Source organism: Rhyacophila brunnea, unplaced genomic scaffold (genome assembly GCF_057557595.1).
Source record: "Rhyacophila brunnea isolate RB1 unplaced genomic scaffold, BYU_Rbru_1.0 scaffold_22, whole genome shotgun sequence".
In the NCBI taxonomy this organism is placed as follows: Eukaryota; Metazoa; Arthropoda; class Insecta; order Trichoptera; family Rhyacophilidae; genus Rhyacophila; species Rhyacophila brunnea.
The window spans coordinates 17,756,584-17,778,429 of NW_028232882.1; the positions used below are offsets into that span (position 1 = coordinate 17,756,584).

At 34.5% G+C, this 21,846-nt stretch overlaps 1 protein-coding gene across 1 annotated transcript in view; it reads left to right on the top strand.

The window, feature by feature from the left end:
• The first annotated feature begins 388 nt into the window (after positions 1–388).
• Incenp (Inner centromere protein) overlaps positions 389–21,846 on the top strand; it is a 72,522-nt gene continuing 51,064 nt past the window's right edge. Inside the window, exons 1-10 of the mRNA XM_085950057.1 lie at positions 389–644; positions 746–884; positions 1,751–1,998; positions 5,579–5,852; positions 6,539–6,685; positions 7,237–7,386; positions 8,277–8,368; positions 9,292–9,373; positions 13,097–13,202; positions 14,907–15,165. Coding sequence (XP_085806183.1) covers positions 552–644; positions 746–884; positions 1,751–1,998; positions 5,579–5,852; positions 6,539–6,685; positions 7,237–7,386; positions 8,277–8,368; positions 9,292–9,373; positions 13,097–13,202; positions 14,907–15,165 — 1,590 coding nt within the window. The 5' untranslated portion in view covers positions 389–551. The remainder of the gene's footprint in view (positions 645–745; positions 885–1,750; positions 1,999–5,578; positions 5,853–6,538; positions 6,686–7,236; positions 7,387–8,276; positions 8,369–9,291; positions 9,374–13,096; positions 13,203–14,906; positions 15,166–21,846) is intronic.

The window sequence follows — 21,846 nt, forward strand, 5'->3', positions numbered from 1 at the left end:
GGGTGCTCCACGCAAAAAAAAGTCCGAAGACTGTAAATCGTTTGACTTGTGTGCCAATGGAGCGCCGGCCTAAGGGGCATAGTACGGTTATCACTTATCACAAATAGGATAAAAGGGTTCAGGTTTCGTAATAATTCTATTAATAGAGTTAAAAATCTAATTCCATTCCTCTGCTTTAAACGTAATGTATCTATAGTCAAATAGCGCAATGCTTTATATTTAATTAAGTTAACTGATTATTATTAATATAATGGAGATGTGCATGACTGTAGGCTCTTTTGCGAATAATATAAATAAAAGCGATTTCAGCAGCGGCCAATGGCATCGCATGGCCAATAATAACAATTCATTAAATAAGGAAAATAATTCGTTTTTAATGGCAACCTTCAAACAATGGAAATTCAAATTTGACTGTACCGGTCGTTTGAGTTTGAAGGCAGACTGAAGTTTTGTGTACTATTGATGTGTCGAAAATTATAATTTTATTGTTTTACCATTTCAATGAATTAAGTTGTTGATTTACATTGACAATAGTGTGACAATTAGTTTAAATGTGCAAAATGCCAGACATACTTGAGAATGCATGTGCCGTGCTTGATAAAGCGGCTAACGAAGCCATCGCCAGTTTGGACAGAGTTTTACGGGCATGTACACTTTTATAAATTATTATCAAATATACAGAATGTTGACAGAATTTCGATTTATTGTACAGGATCTTATGATAATTATTAATTCGTATTTCCAGAATGAGGTGACTTTCCTCAACGATATAGTCGATTCAATGCTGTCAAAGATTGCGACGGTTGGTTCAGCAAGTCCTGTAATACCCAAGACACCATTCAAAAAACCAAAATTAAACACGATATCCGAGTTTGAAGACAACGGTAAGAATATTATTAATTTAGTAATATATTATTAATGTCTGTACGTCTACAAACATTTTTTTGTATACCATAGGAAAGATAATATTTATATAGGTAGGCACCCACTTATGCATAGGTACATAGTATTGTGTACAACCAGTGATGTCCAAATTGTGGCGCGAAGAAATGAGAAGTCGATTTTTTGTCGTAGACCAGTTGCTTCATACTACGAAAGTCAATAAAATAGCACCTGACCGAGGCATAGCAGCCATCTCACGGTAATGCTTTGGATGATGCTGACCTATTCGACAGCTCGTTCAAGGTCATTCAATAGACATTCGATAAGCTGCATGTGGTTCATCTTGCATTCGATTGAAAATGAATGGGAAGATAACTAATGTTATGTGCTAATAGCACCTGTCCCGATCCAGATTTACCGCTCATTAGCGACAGGCAAAACATTGAGAGTGTCGACTGTTTCAAATACATGGCGTGATGTCTACCCCCAATGTGCCTTTGCGAAGAGGGCGCACTATCTGAATGGGAATATCTGAAGCAACATTCAACTCGATGCAAAGTGTCTGGGACTCACGACTACTCGGTTAAAACCAAATGCCGCCTATTTGACGCTTGTGTTCTGATGGTGCTGTTTTACGAACGTGACATGGCATCTTACGGAGGCTTAGAGCAACCGTATATGTACTGAGCTTTGAGAACAGATGTTTGCGGCGGATACTAGGTGTGTACAGACATCCAGATACCGACCGAATTGACACCGAGGGCCAATTAAATCGGGATTTTTTAAACTTCCACTCTGTAGCAAGTGGTGATAATGTGTCTACTGCAAAATATAACCATTTGTATTTGAGCAATGTTCTTTTTTTTAGATAATGCTCAAACGGAGAGACCGGCCAATGGATATCTTCTAGCGATCCAACAGGCTAATGAGACATTTGTGGTGGGCAGTTTAAAAGGTAGCTCCACCCCGAAAGAATTAGTGACCACCCCGCAGAACAATGTGGATTGTTTGCCACTACCCTCAAACAAAGATGTCATATCTCCTCTGGAAACCACCGCCAGTGGCCGAGGGAAGAGGAACGCCTCCAAAGCTGCCACAGCCATGAACAGCAAACTTGTCAGTATAATATCGTCACCTAAATGTGCATTACTTGTAACGCCATATTGATTAACTTTTCAGGGGGAAGAAAAAACTGTTTTAAACGGTTCTATGCCTTCAGCGACTTTTCTCACTCTATGAGGTCGTGATCGACAGGTCTCACATACTAATTTCGCGAGTTATTTTGTCGGACTTTAAACTCAAATTACTACCCACTGTTGACTGATTTGCATAATCTAAAAAATTTAACACACAGTGACAGATCTGTTTGAATAATTAAGGTGACGCATCAGTGAAACGGCAAATAATTTACAACTGTAGGTGCGACAAAATTTTGGACTCGCTCGCATTCAGTGAGAGAACGTCGAGCTAGAAACACGTCACTTTGCTTCGTGATGGCGACGGGCCAATTAATTCTTAAATCGTGTAAAGATGACTAAAAACGTTACCCATTTACTTTAAAAAGAAAACATGTCAATGAATATATTATTATTGTTACTAATAGAACAATAAACAGAACATAAAATGGACGTATGTTGGATTTATATGACAAATAATATTTCGTTTGACAGGCGTCATTTGCACCCGCGACCCGCAATCTGCACATCGCCTAGCAATGATCTTTTTAGACCGTGCCTCAACTGATGTACGGCCTTAAGAAATACTAATCCACAAATTATTGGTATTACAGCGATTGTGGTAAGAGCTTCGCTCTACATTCAACGTGTGTAATTAAAAATCTGCGGCCTGTCAGATACTGCCATAGTAATATCGTGAGGCATAGAAAAGGTTAATTAAAAGAATATGGACTGGTGTAGGAAAATTTGGAAAAAACACTCAGTATGATATGTTATAAATTATAAATGAGTAAATCCGAAATTGACACTGAAAATTTACGAAATGTTTATTAATATAGAAGTTAGAGGTGTTACATGATTTGCTTTTTTGAACATTTGAGCTGGGGGTGTTACAATGTTTGATAAGCAGTACATATCAAGTTTTTCATGAATGTTATTTAATTAGAACGTACAACAATATACCAACCAAAAAATTATACATCACCAAATTGAAAGTAAGAAAATAAAAAATACATGAAAATAGATCGATTGAGATTCAATAATCAAATAGTAAAACTACAATATTTAACTAAGTTTGACAGTATTGCTTGTTGACATTATAACGCCTGTATATGTATTAACTATCGCGTATATGTAAACTATCGTGATAATAACTGTTTACACGTAAAAGTGCTGACTGTCTCATCATCTCATTCTTCAAGAGTAAGCGAGACGCGATGTTGTCATTTTATGGTACTATTCATTGATATATTACTTAGATGAGTAGTTTCCATACAAATGCCATTTTAAAACTGTACCACAAAAGAAGATATTACGAATATCACCTTATAATATTTCCTTGTAGGTATAATGCGTTAAGACCGTTATCATGGATTGCCGAATATCAGCCGTATTTACAAGGGCTGTAAAACTTAATTTCTGTGCGTGGAATAGTGATTCCAAGGGATTTTGAAAAACACTGTTTATGGTATTCAAAAATAATCAGGAACGAACTGGGAATATTACTTTTCATTTCTTTAAATGTTATGTTAGTAATATTTATTACATTTTTATATAATATATTGCCTTTTCTGTTACACTGTGTATAATCTATATATGCATTGTTAGATTAATAACCGTGTTGAGGAGTACGAATACAATAATTAGTCACATCGATATAATTGTCTTAATATTGTACCTAATATGAGAGATGGAGATATATTAATATAAAAAATAAAACACTATTACATTTTCACGGTATGTTTTTATCAATAAAGCATTTTTAAATGTCTAGTTTAATAAGTCTAATGGAAATTATTATATTTTTATTATTTTATTTAAACTCTGTATTTCTGTCTAATACTTCTCTGCGCCGCGAGGAATTCTCGTTGATTTTAATATTTTATATAACAATTATAACGGTATAAAAATTATAATGATATTAATGATAGGTAATTATATATCATTAGATTAACTATTGAATTGTTTATATACGAATATGAAAACATGACAGTACAAGAAAAACATTAAAGTTTACTGAGTAACATAAATAATAAACCTACGCGACATCAAAATCGTATGGTAAAACAAATTATTACTTTCATATTATATTGGTAATTATTATAAATTGAGACTACTGTGTTATTTTAATAAGAACTGCGCCACATTTAAGTATTATCACATCACACTCCCTTCATTTTTATTCGTCATTTAAAATTGCACCACTTCTTTTACAAATTAATATATTTTATTTTCGTTTATGTCAATTCGCTCCTGTGCATAAAACTTGCAAGCGAATAAAAAAATGCATAGGGGGTGAACAAAGAAAGTTGTCGTTGGCGCGCAGAGCTGACAATAAGTTCGAGTAAGATGGAAGATAGATAAGGCTTACTCGTGGGTATTGCCAGGTGGCTTTCGAGACAAATATTAATTGAGCGTATATTGAGTTAAGTCCGCTGATATTAAAAATAGTAAGTTTCGCCACTGGCCGAGTCAGAGAAAATCGGGGGTCATTTTAAGAAGCATATGGTTCATCCAGTATTTTACATCAATGGTACTATTTGACTCATATAAATCGGTTTACTTCAAAATGAGTCGGGGTGTGGTACATTTTTTTTCCGGCAGGTTCGCCACTATCATTCTACTGTGCAGGCGCAGATATCGAAAAGGTTATTCCGGAAGTAAAATGGGATTATGATTATTTTTCAATTGTATGAATTCATTATTACCTCGAGTATTTTTACCTCAACTATTCCAGATAATTGATATTTTACTGCATGTCATGTTTGTATTAATTTAATTTCATTAATACATTCAAAACAGCCACATATAACTGGATAATACTCTCCCTAGTTTTATATCTTTCTCTATGATAGAAACATTTGACAACTCAATATTCTATGCCAATTAGTGGGGTTGTATGCTTAATATTAGTTTATTTTAGATTGGCGATCGGCTGCGACTTTGGCTGCTTGAAATATAGAATGAAAAGTAGACATATATATTTATATAGAATGAAGATATAGACTGCGTCGATCTGAATGTAACTTACCTACCTATTAATATTTTTCAAATCAATGAGATGAATATTAGGTCATAACATTTCTATGAATATCCAGTCAATGCTTTTAGACATGTATGTCAGTACCTATGTATCATACTTGAGTAATAAATAATCCTGTGTGATCGACAACGCTTGGATGTAGTACTCTATCCGTACCTCAACTCACCATTGCACCACTGCTATCTAACCACTTTACCTACTTGTGATGAATTGTTGCAAGTGCGTTATTTTCGAGAAGTTTTATCTTGTAACTTTGGAACCTTTTAAAATATTGAGATATAACATTATTAAATTGGTACCTACAGTGTAGTCTATAAACTGTGCAAGTTTCATCAATATTGGTCATGTAGTTTTTGAATTATAACAGAACAAACGAGAATGGACAGAGAGTACAATTTTATTAAGTGGTATAGATTATCTTAAATCATTCAATGGTGTCATGTATAAACAAATACATATAAGTATATTTTTTTAACAGCTTAATGAGAAGCTCAACCACAAAATGCGAAGACCAGACTCTCTGAGTGACACAGTCAACAAGACCATCACTGTAACAAAGACAATCGATCCAACGGTGAACTCGGAGGCAGCAGAGTTGCAGAACAGAACAACGGTTTCCAAGATTTCTGCGGAAAACGGCGTGACTATCACTCATGTGGATCCCATGAGCGTTGATCCCGACACCGAGGACCTAGAAAATAAAGAAAATAACCAGGAAGTGGTTAATATCAACCTGAATAATGTTACACAAGGTAAAAAAAATACGTTATGAGTATACTTCGAGTAGCCAACATTTATTTGTGCTACATTATGCATTTATAGAAAAACAAGAAATTGAGATATTCCGTTTAAGTGTGATTGACTTCAGTACAATTTTGAAAACTCTGGAAATAGCCTCAGTGTTTTCTTAAATGGGGGTTCCTCCCTATTATGTATATAGCAATGTGTGATTTGACAACAAGTGAAATGAATTTATACTAATAAGAAGACATGTACAAGAAATTTCTCATTTGGTAACAGTTTTTTGACCGATAATTAAGTTTTTATTGAACATTATAACAACATTTCTCATGAAAGAAATGATATTTTCCTGAGATTTCAATATTTTTTCATTAGAAACTAACCGCTTTCACAAAATTACACTTCTTTACTTGAAAAAATGTGTCATATAAAAACTGATTACGAAATCTTATGATTCTAATATTTAAAATTCCGGGATTAAGTAATTGAGTGAGATCGTACGATTGGAGATCTATCAGATGGTAGCCACCGAAACGTCTGTCTACGCAGATGCTGGATGAGTGACTCGGTGTCGAGTCACCCAATTTTCGGAATGTAGTCTCAAAAGACAGCTAAGAGGAGATCCCTACTGTTGTGCCTGCGGTGCTGATGATGGTGATTAAAGGATGTCACAATAAATATAAATGATTTCTTTCAGAAATAGTGCCAGCTAAGAAACGAGGGCGGCCCGCACGAAAAACCAACTCGATTGCCGCAAACGTGACTCAGGAGAAAGTCGCCATTGAACTCGTCGATTCAGACATTGCCATCATGCCTCCACCAATGTTGCCTGTAAAAGTTGCCAGTAAGAAATACACTAATCTTTAAATTTGACTACAGATTCAGTTATCCGAATTTTATTATGATCATCTGTTTTATAGTATCGGAGAAGGTATACCTAGTCAATTGTACGCAGATATTATGTACTGGTGATAATTTAATGGACTGTATTTGGAATTGTGTAGTGGAATAAGAGAACCCAGCCACTCACCTTATGTTGTCGGCTGGCACTCTTGTCTCTTGAGCATCGTCGATGACCCACAACTCATACACAGACGGTTTGGTTTGTTCACATTGTGTCACACTTCACTTATTGAACATTGTTTGCAGTTGTTAGCTTTGGAGTGAACTGTCTTTTAATGCACGCAGTGTTGATGTCGTTAAATCGTATGTGCTTACAATTAGAATCTTTGTCACACACAAAATTATTAGGTGTCCAATGTGGAGTATAGAAGAAGGAATTTTATGGCGCAAACATGTCTTCTTATTGCCCATGGTAGAAAATCAGCGCTTTGGGCAGTTTTTTCTAGCGGTGATGTAATCTCATCAAAATTACATTATGTTTTTTTCTTCCAGAAAAGAAAACTGTAAAAGCACGGAACACCCGATCGAAGAAACAGCGACCGGAGCCAGGCAATGAATCCGACACGGAAGACGAATCTAATACCAGTGTTCAAAATAGTTCCGTTCGGAGTCTTCGGCACCGAAACATTGATACTACGCAAGGTCAGTCATGGTCTGTAGATCTACCTGTATAAGTTGTCCGCTGAGTGAAGGCGCTGCATGCTAACATTTGGCATGTCATTCGGTATTTTTTATATTGTGATTAGTTAAGTTTCAAATTCGGACAGTGGACAATTTATGTTGGTATATCTATTATAGCAGTAAATGGCTAGTAGAGTCCTCATTATATTACAGATTGATCCACTCTAAGTGTGAACTGACAAAAGAAAATAATAAACAAGTAATTCTGCCCGCAGTTGAGTAGTGGACTGAATGTTTGTTTCTAAATCTGGGTCGCGTGGTTCAACCTCCATAATTCATAATTTTTTCACTTTTTGTTCATATCTAAAATGTGAACCCAATGGATAATAATCATTCCTTTCCAATGTTTATTTGGTCATAACCAAAAATTTAATGTTGAAAAACCTTCCTCTATAGAGATAGAACCTAAATGTATGAAATTGAAGCAAGAAGGTGATTTTGCATTGGAGGTTCATTTGCAGAACTTCAGACAATTCTATGACATTTATTTGCCAATTTGCAGGGTGTATAAAAAGACAATCCGTCTCAATGAGTAGATAAGGAGCCAATACTACACTTTCATGTTATTATTTAATTGCAAAATCATGTAAAATTTGTGTAAAATTTGTTTGAACGTTATCAATTATAATAAAATCATAATACAGTGGGATAATGCCGTAGCGACACGCAGTTATATTGGCATTGTAATAAATTATATCAATACACATGCGAATCACTCTTGGTGCCATTGTGGAATGATTCCAGTTTACATAATATATTATAATGTGTGATGTCCATAATTGGTAAAATAACTTGATCTAACGATTATTCACAACAGATTTCTAAAGATGGTATATTTGTTTGTTTTCTAGATGAGTCAATGGGGAGAAGAACTCGTTCCACCCGTAATAGTGAAAGAAGTGAGCCGACGTCACTCCCCACAAGGCAAACTCGAGGAAGGAAGGTATGTTTTGAGGTTATTTCTGTGGGTTAGGTATATTTATGAATCTTTTATCTATTGAGAGATTTAGTGGAACCCAGTGGAAAAAACAATTACATTTCATAATCATTCATAATGTGAAAAAGATTCATTTTCACACTCGGGATTCTCGGACTAAAACGGGTTCTTTGCAAAATTTGAGTGAAGGGTAATGTTGTCAACCATGACATGACTTTTTACAAGAATGGTAGTAAGCTATTAGCTCACCCTTAAGGTTATACCTCAGTTGAGGCACGGTCTAAAAAGATTGTGGCTAGGCGATGCGCGGATTGCGGGTCGCGGGTGCAAATGACGCATGTCAAATGAAATATAATTTGTCATATAAATCCAACATGTGTCCATTTAATGTTCTTTTTATTGTTCTATCAGTATCAGTTCATTGACATGTTTTCTTTTTAAAGTAAATGGGTAACGTTTTTAGTCATCTTTACACGATTTAAGAATTAATACGCCCGTCGCCATCACGAAACAAATTGATGTGTTTCTAGCTCGACGTTCTCTCTCCGAATGGCAGCGAGTCCAAAATTTCGTCGCGCCTATAGTTGAAAATTATTTGCCGTTTCACTGCTGTATCACGTTAAGCAAATACAATAAATGAAATACACAAAATATTGTTCTAAAACATTGACGAAAACCTTCTTTAGAAAACGGAAGAAGACTTCTCCATGTTTGCCAGGTAGTTTGGCATTTCGGTAATCTACGTATGACAGGATGTTTGAGATTGTTTAGCTAAATATTCTAAATACTGGTAATAATATGTAGTTTGGCGTATTTGATGCGTGTACATAGTAATTATTAATTAAACAATATATACCATACATTCATAACATATTCTAGTTTCAAGGTTTATTTTGATGATAATTAATTAATGTTTATTGGATTTTTAGCCATTAGAAGAAACTCATATTGAAGAAGAAGAAGTCAACCAGAGGTCTAAGAGATGTCGAACGGATTCCGATACTGAAACAGGTTATTTTCGAAATATTTTTATCATTGTAATATTATTGATGTATAAAATATCTTAATTCATGCTCTTTAAAAAATTTCATATTTAATGTAAACGCAGAAAAGCCGGCTCACGTATCAACTACTTTGTGGAAGGGATGGGTGAATTTCTACTTCTATCAAGTGCACAAAGTTACCCTTTGGTGTATTTTTCGGTAGCGCTCGTTTTAATAAAATCGTATTAAGTGTTGAAACTGTTCATAGATGATTCCGGTTGATAAAATAAAAAATATCATACATATATATTATTCTGCAGTTTGCCATGCATTAATTTATTGTATGTGACCAGTGAACATAAAAATAAGGGAAGTGGATTAACTTTTGGGTGTGGCTCTAAGAAGTTACAATTCTCGAGTGTGAAAAAATATGGGATACTTAAATATGTGTTAGAGAATATGTTATTTTCAACACTATCATAATACGTTTTCCACGTAAACGAAATGCGTATTCACTATTGATAATATTTGAGGACATTGAGCGGGCTTTGTATTTCTTGCATCTTATTGCCTGACGGCCATTACGTCTTAGCCAAAATTGGCTAAAGTCTTGGGCTATGGCGACCGGCTTTCACATTTCTATCTAATTAATCGGTTCTGTGTACATGTTGTTTCTGTATTCCTAAAAAAGTGGGACGTGTGACGAGTCGTCTGCGTCCTTACTTGCCGAGTTGCAATCACAAAACTATTCCGTGATTTTTCTAATCACAAGTTTTAAAAACTTTTCGTAAGTTATGAGTGTAATGACGGAGAGGAATAGGTTTTCTTTTTTACTGTTAGTCCAAATCGAAACCTGATATGTCTTGTGTAATCTTACGTTTCCGGAAACTTGTACGTATGCAGTTTGCTGTATCACACTTCACTTTGAAATGTTGTATTGGAAATATATGGCCGTATATTAAAGACCGTTCAACTTCTTTGGGTTGTATAGTACCTACTCACATAAAATTCATGTCTAAATAAAACACGGTTCTTGTCGGTTTACACTTTACAGGAAGCCAGCAGCAAACAATTTTTGAAAATAGCCAATTTACTGGATTATTTGTTAGGTTAGGTTTGGTTTTCATGAATTTTGCCAAAATCAGCTATGAAAATTGAATCAATGTTCATATTGAATCTAATAAAATTGGAGACCGTATTGTATACGGTCATCTCTTTCTGGTAAGAAAGCTGTCGGCGAACTGTGTCAAAGTGAAATGTTTTACGTACAATTTACATGTATGTAACCGTAATCTTGCACTTATATATAAAAAAAAAATATTTCATGAAATAATATAATAAGCGAAAACTAAAAGGTTGACATTGAAGTTTTGATAGTAAATAACAAAGTACATAGATGGGCACTAGAATTAATGTGATAATTTTGCAAGAAAGAGAAACCGTTGCGTGTGCATAATATACAATTAGGTAAAAATGTTATAATTTTTTTGATGAGGTAGTTAAAATTTTAACATTCCTGAATGTCACTTTAGATATGGTGGCCCTTGGTTGAAAGATCGTGCGCACAACTGGCCTATATCATGCGTATGCTCAAGGAAAGCCATCTTTTCACATTGTCATTTATAAGTAGACTTTGTAGAAGTACTTTGTTGCTTTGTTATTGAATGCACACGAGGATACGTGTCGCTAAGTTTCAAAACCCGCTATAACACTTTTTTGTGAAAATCAATAAAAACTTGTTTCTCAGTTTATAGATAATGGGATTATTGATGTTTTTGGATCATTATTGGAAATATTTTGCATACCTATTTATAATGTATTCTAGTCCACTGATTAAATAAAAGACTTGAATGTTTGGAATACGCATTGAAGGTTATAGCGTATTTTGTTAGGGAATATTTTGACAACTTAATGTCAGAATGTTCCATTGGTGGCGTGTGGGATGAATTAGGAATATTTTTATTTAAACTTGTTGCTAGAAAAATGTTGTTTTCTCGACACCAAAATATATGCATATCTGAAATGAAACAGTTAATTAGATAAAATTTGCATAGTACCTATTTAGTAACTTTTTATATTAATTTATCTGCTGGGTATCATTATTTATCGTATACAAAATATTATGTATATAAAGGGGCCCGTAAACGAGCATCAAAAATTGCAGATTGCCGATAAAATTGCCAAAAAAATGGTGCAACTATTGCCAGTTGCTGGGCAATGTATGACCCGTCATCAGTTTCGGGCAAGTGAGGCTGATGTATTTTGTGTGTACATGTGACAACAACGGCCGGCAATGAAGTTTGTGCACCATATAAATAATCACATAAACAAATTAATCCAAAATGAAAAAAGGATTTGGGTCGTTTCCTACTTTTAAACAAACGTGAAACAATAAGTAATATAAACCAGGAATTAGTTATTGATAATTATTTATTTAAAAACTTTGAAAGAATGTCAAAATTTGACGTTTAGTGAAATTTGACATTTGTGCAGCTTTGTAGTTGGTCTTTTCATATTAGGATCATTATATAGTTTGGATTCGATGTTCCATAGCTCCGGACGTAAATAAACCTCATTAATAAGCTCCAATACCCTGTCGTTTGTCCATTTATTCATTGTACGTAGTGTGAATTCACGATAAGTAATAACACCATAATAATATTAATAACGACACGGTGAAAAATTATAACAATGTATTGTCAAATCGGCTGTCACTAATGTTTTTGTTGTTGCTAGGGGTGAGGTCAACCAGAGACGCATACATGGAGCAGAGCGAGAATGAAATAGATTTATCTAGCAATTATTGCCGTATTTTCGATTGAGTTCGATATATCGACCAACCGTGCTGCCAGAAACAAAGGCAATAGATGTAAAGTTTCGGCAACGTAGACTACCATTGTCATGTTTTGGGGAACTATTAACGGCGACACAATTGCCGTAAAAAGTGGCTCGTTTACGGGCCCCTTTGAATGAGATTTTTAAATGATATCATGACAATTTATTCTTTGTAAAAAAATATATTAGTGAAAAGAACATTTTTAACCACTCATAATTAAATTACACGCCACTGGAAATTCAGGTAGACCCATGCATTTCTAACACATTTATGTTAAATTTAACTTACTGTTTTTGGTGCATTTGTTTGACTCTCCGAGATTTTGGTTGGGTCGACATCTTCCTTGCTTTATTAATTGGACATTTAACCATATTCAGAAGTTCGTCACACACTTTAAGACTGCAAATAGTTAAATTATCAAATCAACAAAATAACATTCTTCTTGCAAGTCACAACATAAATGTACTGCGGCTATGTTGCTTTTAGTCTGATTCTCACTTTTTATTGGTCAGACATAGTGTTATAGCTGGATTTGATAGACGCATTGATTTTGTTTCATAAATGATGGTCATTCGTAGCGGATTTTGAAAGAGACGATAAAGTTTTCATGTAGAGATTTTAATTGCGAACCCATTGATATATATATCTTAATTATTTCAAAAAGGTGTTATAGCGGGTTTTGAAATTTAGCGACACAAATGAGCTATTCTACTAAGTATTGTGAAAGTTCATTCTTTGATATCGATTTTTTAATATTAAGCGAGTCATAGAATAACTGCATCACATACATAAACATAACATATGTGCGCACTCAAAACTGTAAAATATTTTGAATTGTGTAAGACTTTTTATTTTGATATTTTGTAGTAGAATATAATTTACCGTTTATGTGATTTTAATTAAAATTTATTTTAGAATCAAAGAAGCCGCAAGGTAGATCTAAGCGCACCAGAAAAATGAAGCAAGAACCTGAAATGAAGACTGAAAAGGAATCAACACAACCCAACTCACCTGGCAGATTGTAAGTACAACCCGAAAATATACCTGTACTACCTGTAAGTGTACCTGAGAGCCAATGTATTCAAAAATAATACTTGGGTACATATATACAATTGAAGATTTGTCTATGGTCTTTCAACATTTTGACCAGAAATTTCGGGTCTCTGGCATGCATAGAGTCAAAAGGTGAATTGGCTCTAAAATATATTATGTTACTTTAGGTCCATAATTACTCATTTTCTGCCAAATCCTAAATACGGTACATTGGCGGATCTTACACCTTATCCAGATGGCGCGTGTTTCATCGCGCTTTACACACGAGTATAAAAAATGTGCTGTGCGCATATGCTGTTTTTGCATTTTTCATATTTGACAGTATACAAGCTAGGTGACTTAATACATTTTTTAATGGGCATATAATGGGCAAATGTACATATGTACATATGAAGTGAATAGTTTCAAAACCCCCTAAAACGGTTTTCATAAAATTTTGAGTCAGATAATATATATTTAGAGAGATGTTTTTGTCCATTATATGTGGCCAAAGTCTCAAAAGGGCCTAAAACCGTCAATATTTTTGATCAAAAATTAAGCTTTATTTCAAAACCCCCTAAAACAGTTGGCATGTGAATTTCAAATTCCTCTAAAATGAATAAACCAATCAGCGGCTGCTCTGATAGTCACATGATACGGATTGCAATATGTACCTGAACAAACTGTGACTTTGTGTTGATCGCTCATAGATGTAGATTAATATTTAGCAGTTATTGCAGCATTAACTAGAGTTCGAGCAGTGGTTCTCAAATATTGCTATATTGTCTCAAAAGGAATTATGATTAACAATGTTGCTTTTGCGATTGACGGATATTCTTGCTGTCGCCTTATCCTAAATTCTGCAAGACTTCTTTCATTAAATTCGACTTCGCGGGAATTATCTGATCTAATAATATCAATCTATTCTTCTTGAACTGTCCACGTGATATGATCATATTTCAAGGATTTAGCAAATGGTGTTTTTATCCAATAAAATTGTACTTTTGGTCTTCATTTAAGTTTGGGAGATATTTGTTGAAATACTAAAATATTTCACGGCTCCCTGGCAGGAGCTCCAGAGCCGCGCCCCCCAGTTTGAGAAGTACTGGTACAGCATTCTAATTCATTGGCATCGTAATTGGGATAGAAGGATTATTGTAATGGGAGATTTTAACTTGAATTCAGTGCGCAGCAGTGAAAGGGTCAAGAGCGAACTCGATTTTCCTTGTGCTGTTTTTGAATTCACCCAGTACAATGATGTTCCTAACTCTAATATATTAAAATATCAATTTCGCGATGCATGTCACCGATCGTACGAGAAGATGCGTATCACCCTACTTTAGCTTTTTTTACATGAGTTTTGTCCAACGCGCCTTCAGAGGACTAACATTCCCTCACACAGAACAAATCTGCAGAGGGGGTGGAAGTTTGAAGGTTGCAACTTCGATATGCTTTACTCATTAATGGGTGAAGTAGATTGGAGTGAGTTGTATGAAATTTGTGACGTAAATGACGCGGTACAGCACTTTTACAATGTTATATAATGTGTTTGACCAGTGTTTTGGTGGTGTCGTGACCATGTCGTGGTGGAAGGTGATACCATCGTTTCATGTCAACTGATTTTGCATTGTACATTCTGTTGACTATCATTCATTCAATGCATTACTACGTTAGTTTTAATTTTTTCAAACAGGGTTGCTGACATTGACCCAACGACATCTGGCGACCAATACAAGATAAATGCACCAGAGAGCAATGCAAAAAGCCAAGATGCTGTTGATCTAATAGGAACGGATGCTGTGAGCAACGAAAACCAAAACTCCACAAAGAGATCATCATCTGGAAAACGGAAATCCAATACGCAGGCCCCGGCTGCTGAGAAACAAGAAGTAGTGCCTGCCGGAGACCAGACATTCGTTGTAGACGATGCTCCCGCCTCCAAACCCAGCAGAGTGAGTGCCTTATTTAATATTTGTTTTAAACAGATTTTATATGTTTTCCATGCAGCTATTTGAAACATTTTTATTAAGTTGGAATTTAATTCTACGATATTTGAGCCCTTAATCTATATTTTATGAATGATCATCAAAAACTGAAACTCTGTCATGGAAAATTGGGCTTTAATGGGGGATAAGGAATAGGTATGGGATGGGGATATAGGATAGGGATAGGATAGGGATATGTTGGGGATAAGCATGAGACTCGGGGAAATAGGATGCAGGGTCGTGGATGGTTTGACTTATTACCTCTAAGACCTCAGTTACCTGTCCGGTTACTATACTCATTCGTGTAGGTTCCTAGATTAATAAAAAGGCATAATAAATGGGATAAATATAAATATCTCGGTTTGAGCGCCACTCTATGTTGATGCATAGAGACAATTGTGATAAGGAAAATTAAATGAAAAGCAAGTAGAGAAATTTCAACAATTGTATATTAATAAATAAGATAACTTGCGGGCTACAGTGTATAAAAGTGTATAATTACTTAAGTGATTCACGAGCACCTAATGCGATACAATATTTAAATAAATTAGAACAAAAATCCAAAAGCTAATTCGAAACAAAGACTAGTTCGGTCGGTGGACCGTAACATAAAATAACAATAAATACCGATCACACAAAAGGCTCTCCAGCCTTTTCGCTGCCCTCGATTCCTTCCAGGACGGAATCGAGGAGTGCGTCTTCAAACGTGTGGGGACCGTTGAGTTACTCCGATCTCCTGGCGTGGGGGGGACGTCCTTCAGATGATCATCGTCCACGTCTCCAAAACGTCAGGAAATCGAAAGCCCTGTGCCCAGGGCCCGAGGCTCGGAACTGGCCAAGACGTCTGCTTCCTTCGAACGATCAGGACTGAGAGATCGACTCTCGCTTCGCCTACGTGTCAAAAGCCCGCTAGCTCCGATAGCGCCGGAAATAGTGTCACGAACTCCGTACAAACTATCCCGTGCGCAGGCGCGATCCGGTCGTACTTTTGCGTAGTGTTGCCCTCGTAAAGACTTCCTCGACTTAGTGTGTTATGTTATAAAATAACATGACATTACCTCCAACCTCGGTAAGAGAAGGACAAGCCATAGCGAGGACTTCGACTGTCAACTTCTCGGGGGGGTCTTCTGATAGCATCAATCCTCCCAGGGGTTGGGCATCATGGACGGCATGCTTAGAGATAGCGCGGCTACAGGCGAAGCGAAGGAGACATATAGATGAAGTTTCCACTCTGTTATTTGGTGACAGAGGGAGAGGCTTATGAAGAATCCAAAAAACGAAGAAGATTATTTGCTGAAGAGTGAAGAGCTGGGAGAGGTCTCGTAGATTTACCCTACCTAACCGGTCCACCAATAATTTATAAATTTTAAAAAAGATCTAATAAATATAAAAACACCTAAGCTCGTGTACATGGAAATAAATAAATAAAATATAATAATTTATCACAGATAATTCACATCATAATAAATAGTGGGGATTCAAGAGTATAATAATTATTAGTTTGAAAAGATTTGATGTCAGTATAAAAAATTGAAATAATAGCCAAAAAATTTACCTAAATGCACCTCAGATAATAATATATAAAATGGTATAATAAATTAATATATTGTATATAAATGAATTAATATTTTGGTTCCAGAAATTTAATTCAATTCATTAAATTGGTAAAGTTGCAGAGATAGTATAATATAATAAAGTAATTAATAGAAATTAAAATTGCTTCCATAATTTGAGTAATAATATAAGCATTGAGTAATTAAGTTGAAAATAATAATAGATCAGTGAATGATTTAATAAATTGATTTCAAATGATATTAAGTTATTGAAAAAAAAAGATGAACCTTTAATAGTTGGCAAAAGTTATAAAGTGCACAAAGCAAAAAATATAAATTCTCAATCGTATATGCCGTGGTTTTTGGCAAGTATACATAATAAAAAATAATAATAAATACAATAAATTCACCAACTTGGTTCGAACAAATAACATATTAATTAATAAACAATGAGTGCCAGTTTGCTTTTGCGTGAGGGCGTATCTGTCGGAAAGTAATAAATACTGTGCGTCAAGCACCGTCCGAATATTTAAAAAGAACATTACTAAAATATACTACTTTCAGATGTCTAATCTGAATAAAAATAACAGTGTGGCTAACAACCAACAGCTGTGATGTGGATTCTCTGTTAAGCCTGAAAGAACAAATGACGTGTGATGGACCTCCAAGCCATGGTCCGGATCCCAAGCAGCGCTCCCACAAATAAAATAACGCGAACAAGGAGGAAACTAAGCTAGAAAAGAATTCCTAGTACAAAATATAACATTAAAATTAATCATCGATTTTAGTATACTACGTTAAAGTCTACAATGGTGTAGCAAGATATCGTCCGTTCCAGAATATACGGCTCTGCTTCAAACTACTCTAAAACCTCGCGATAGCAAAACTAGCCATATCCCTTTCATACACACTTAAAGCTAACTACTTAAAATACTCCGCCGCAGATTCTGGACCAACTCAATCCCGCCAAACCCGAGACGCCATCTCGAGACAACTCCCTCCTTGCTGTTAGAGCTCCATCAAGAAGAGAACTGATCCGGATGAGCTAGAAAACGAAGTTAAGGAAGCACCACACGAAAACCAGGCAACGACGAGGAAACCATGAACACATCGGAAACTAAATGTAATTAAAGAACAACATGGTTCGCAACTGGTCCGACATTCAAGTTGGGGCTGCAAAAAATAAAAAATGAAAGGCTAAAGAGATCGTATTATAACGTCCACTTTCTTCCCTCAAGGAATTTTGATAAGTAGGTTGATTTCCTTCATACAGTCCAGGCCGCTGCACAACATCATCAGTGTCGACAGACGATCGCTTCTATTATTCGCATCACGCCTGCCAACTCACCACCATAAACATCAGAGTGCGGTGGAATCCACACAATCAGCGGCAGATTCCAACGCCAAAAAGAGAGGGGACTAACGGGACCGTCTTCAGCACCGATAGTTCAACCCAAATACCAAGAGGGTTGACTGCTAGAGAAAAAAAATCAGACGCGTCCGAGGAACATCTTCGGCACCCCGGATCACTAAAACACACCGGACAGTAGTGAGACACCTTCAGTTCCCACGACTTCCAAGGAGCTAGCAGCCAACAAATAATAATAAAATCTCCCCGCAACCTGTACCGACAAAGATACATTGAACAGAACAAGTATAACCAATCACTACAATCAATAAAAAAAATATATTATAAAAATAGCAAACAAAACCGTCACGCAAAAACAAGTACAAAGGCAACTGGTATAAATAAAGATCACACGATCACCAGCGCGATGTACTTAATTAGACAATTGTAGGTAATTTTAAATATAGATATTATATCACTAGGTAACTAAACTGACAGGCCCTTCCAAACGCTAAGACAGCGGTTGCGTCTTCCGGGAACACCATAACTCTCATCCTGGCACTATGGTAGTATTTAGAACTATGCTTGTTTACCAAAAGTTGGTCCAGATGCTGAATGTGTGGTATTAATTGAGTAGGCCTCCTTCCCGAAAGGTCTGCAACCACCACCTTTGCGATGGACGTTCACCGGAACAAGGGTGTATTGCCATGTGCAGGAAAGAAGTCAGTAACTGAAATAGTTTACCATAGGTGAGTAAAAATTCACAAAGAAATTGAAATAAAGAAATATAGAATTTTATAATAGAAAATATTACTCAATGACATAATATATGTATAAAATTTGCGATAATTAATTCGATAAAAAGAAAATCAATCCAAAAAAGAAGCTTGTAAAAGAGCAAAAATAATAATTATAATTTATAAATATCTGAGGTGTGTAATAGACAAAAGACCAAACAGTACAAAATTCCTTCACAAAAAAAATTGAATATTAATAAATAGGCATTATTAAAATGCGGCCCTGACAAAATTCCAAAATAATTTGTTGAGTGTGACTAGCACGGAAACACACCTTTCCATAATAACAAAAGAAAAAATCTCTGACATTGTGTGTCATACTGAATGAAGGTTTGACAACTCCTAAAAGTTTCAAACATAGTTGATAATAAATAAAATATCAGCATTTTTAAAAAATATTTGCCCAGTAAAATAAGCACGCTGAACAAGCAAAAAAAATAATCAATTATTAAATTCAAGTTAAATTGAAAGAAAAAATAATTTAGTTAGTTCCAATGTAAATGTAATTAAATATCAATTCAAGATTGTATTTGAAAGAAAAATATTTTAATACTCAAAGAAAAATTTTTTTTTTCCAAATATCAATGAAAGAGAATATTCAAAATTAAAATGTACTCTAAATGCATATATGGAAGTTTTAAATAATAATTATTTATTTATATAAAAAAATTGCAAAATCAAAAAGAATGTAATTAATAATTTAAGTGAAAGTAAATTGAATGTTTATGAATAATAAATAGCGGAGGGCTAGGATTTTAAAAGAGAAAAAAAGAATTTAAAAATATTAATTAATGTTAGCTTATATGCTTTTTTAAAAAATTAGGAGAGGACGGAAAGTTGCATATAGTTGAGTGAAAGCATCTAGAATGAAATCAAAAAGCTTTAAAAAAAAATTTGTCTTTAAATTAGAAAGGATTGACAGGAGAGAAAAAATTAAATTGATTCAAAAAAATATGTAGACGGAAGTTTTATATAGGAATTAAGAAGGAAAATTTTATTAAAAATATTCACCTGTAAAAATAATTATTTATGTATAATAAATAATCATTCTTACGAAAGAACAGAATCTTGAAATTAAATATTTCAAATAAATTCTATGAAGGTGTCATCTATCGACTGCAAATGTAAGCGCGCTTGACGTTTAAAGTTTTACCCAGAAATCAATTTGGAATATGAATAATTGAATAGGAATTAAAAATGACTAAATTTATTTCAATGAACGAAAGGTTATTTCAATTTTATCAATAATGGACGCGAAATTAATAATTTCAATTGTCTACATTATAAAAAGAACAGATTTGAAAAAACTAATATCGAACTGTCAAACAAGTAAGAAAAAACAATGTAAAAACATATTATCCGAAATAAATGTATTCTACCGACGCAAATAATTAATTGTAATAGCAAAATAAAATGAATAGAAAGTTAATAATTAAGAAGAAATGAATTCAGAATAATTTAGTGTCAAATTTTAACAAGAATGAAAATAAATCACTCAAATAATCGATGACAGCGCGACTGCCGACTAAAATGAAAGACCCGATAATGATTTTATTCGAGGTATAGAAATTATTAATTATTCACAATATAGAAATGGAACGAAAGGACCTTTTGTAAACTCCATTCCATAATAAGGTTCATCCAGCTGTCCAATTGATTTGATGTTACATCCACATAGTATGTTTCAATCCAATGGTTCTATCAAATTTGAGGTTAATAACTCTTGTCATCCAGTAGGTATATAAATGTTCATGTCGATCTCGTCCTAGTTTAACATCCTTCCTTCTCCTTTGGAACTTTATTAAATCACTTATAGCACCATACTAAACATTAAACAAACTTTTTGCTGAAACAATCAATGGTTAACACAAATTCCGATGCCCAAATATTGACATTTCCATACCAATAATGTGGGTATCACATAAATTATAGAAGAAGTATGTATTGGTGATAAATGTGCAAATTGTATTTCAAAATTAGGTGTAAACCATATATAACACTCTTAATATTAATTTGCGAAGGAATAATTGTAACTTACAACACAAAATTAAATAAATTCCACAAGGACAATGATAAAATTGACGTATTGATCTCTATCATTTAGATCGCCATCCTGCGCATACCGCATAGACTAGTCCGACGTCTCTTGCAAGTACCGCGTAAGTCAATAAAAGACTATATAAATATAAGAAAAATATAACACACATAGTTACGACCACCGAACCAGAAAATTTTAAGAAAAATATAACGCAAATAATACGTTTTAATTTGTCATTAATTAATTTACAAGTTTAATAAGTTATAAGAAATAGAATAATTATCAAAGTGCGTCTAAAATCACGCCCGATACGGATTCGTTTGCAACTCCACGACGGTAAACCAAAAAATTCCAAAAGTGAGCCGGCAAAAATCAGTGTAATTAGAACTAATGACTCTGAAAACAAAATACCGTTACGGTAACAATTATTGTATGAAATCGTGATTAGCAAAATTTAAGGTTTTATAATCGGAACAAATAAAATTTAGAAAATTAGGACAAAATAACGAACGAGTACATAATCCGAAACAAATAACTGTAGTCTTTAGGAGGTAAGTCATCGTGTTTTGGAAAAGAAATATTCAACAAGAAACACGATGCTTGTTGGGTGCCAATGTCATATAAAAAGATTTTAACATGTGGATTTAGGAAGGATGGGATCAGGAACGGGATATAGGATAGGGATAGGTTTGGGGATATAGGAATAAGCATGAGACTCGGGGAAATGGGATGCAGGGTCGTGGGTGGTTTGACTTATTACCTCTAAGACCTCAGTTACCTGTCCGGTTACTATACTCATTCGTGTAGGTTCCTAGATTAATAAAAAGGCATAATAAATGGGATAAATATAAATATCTCGGTTTGAGCGCCACTCTATGTTGATGCATAGAGACAATTGTGATAAGGAAAATT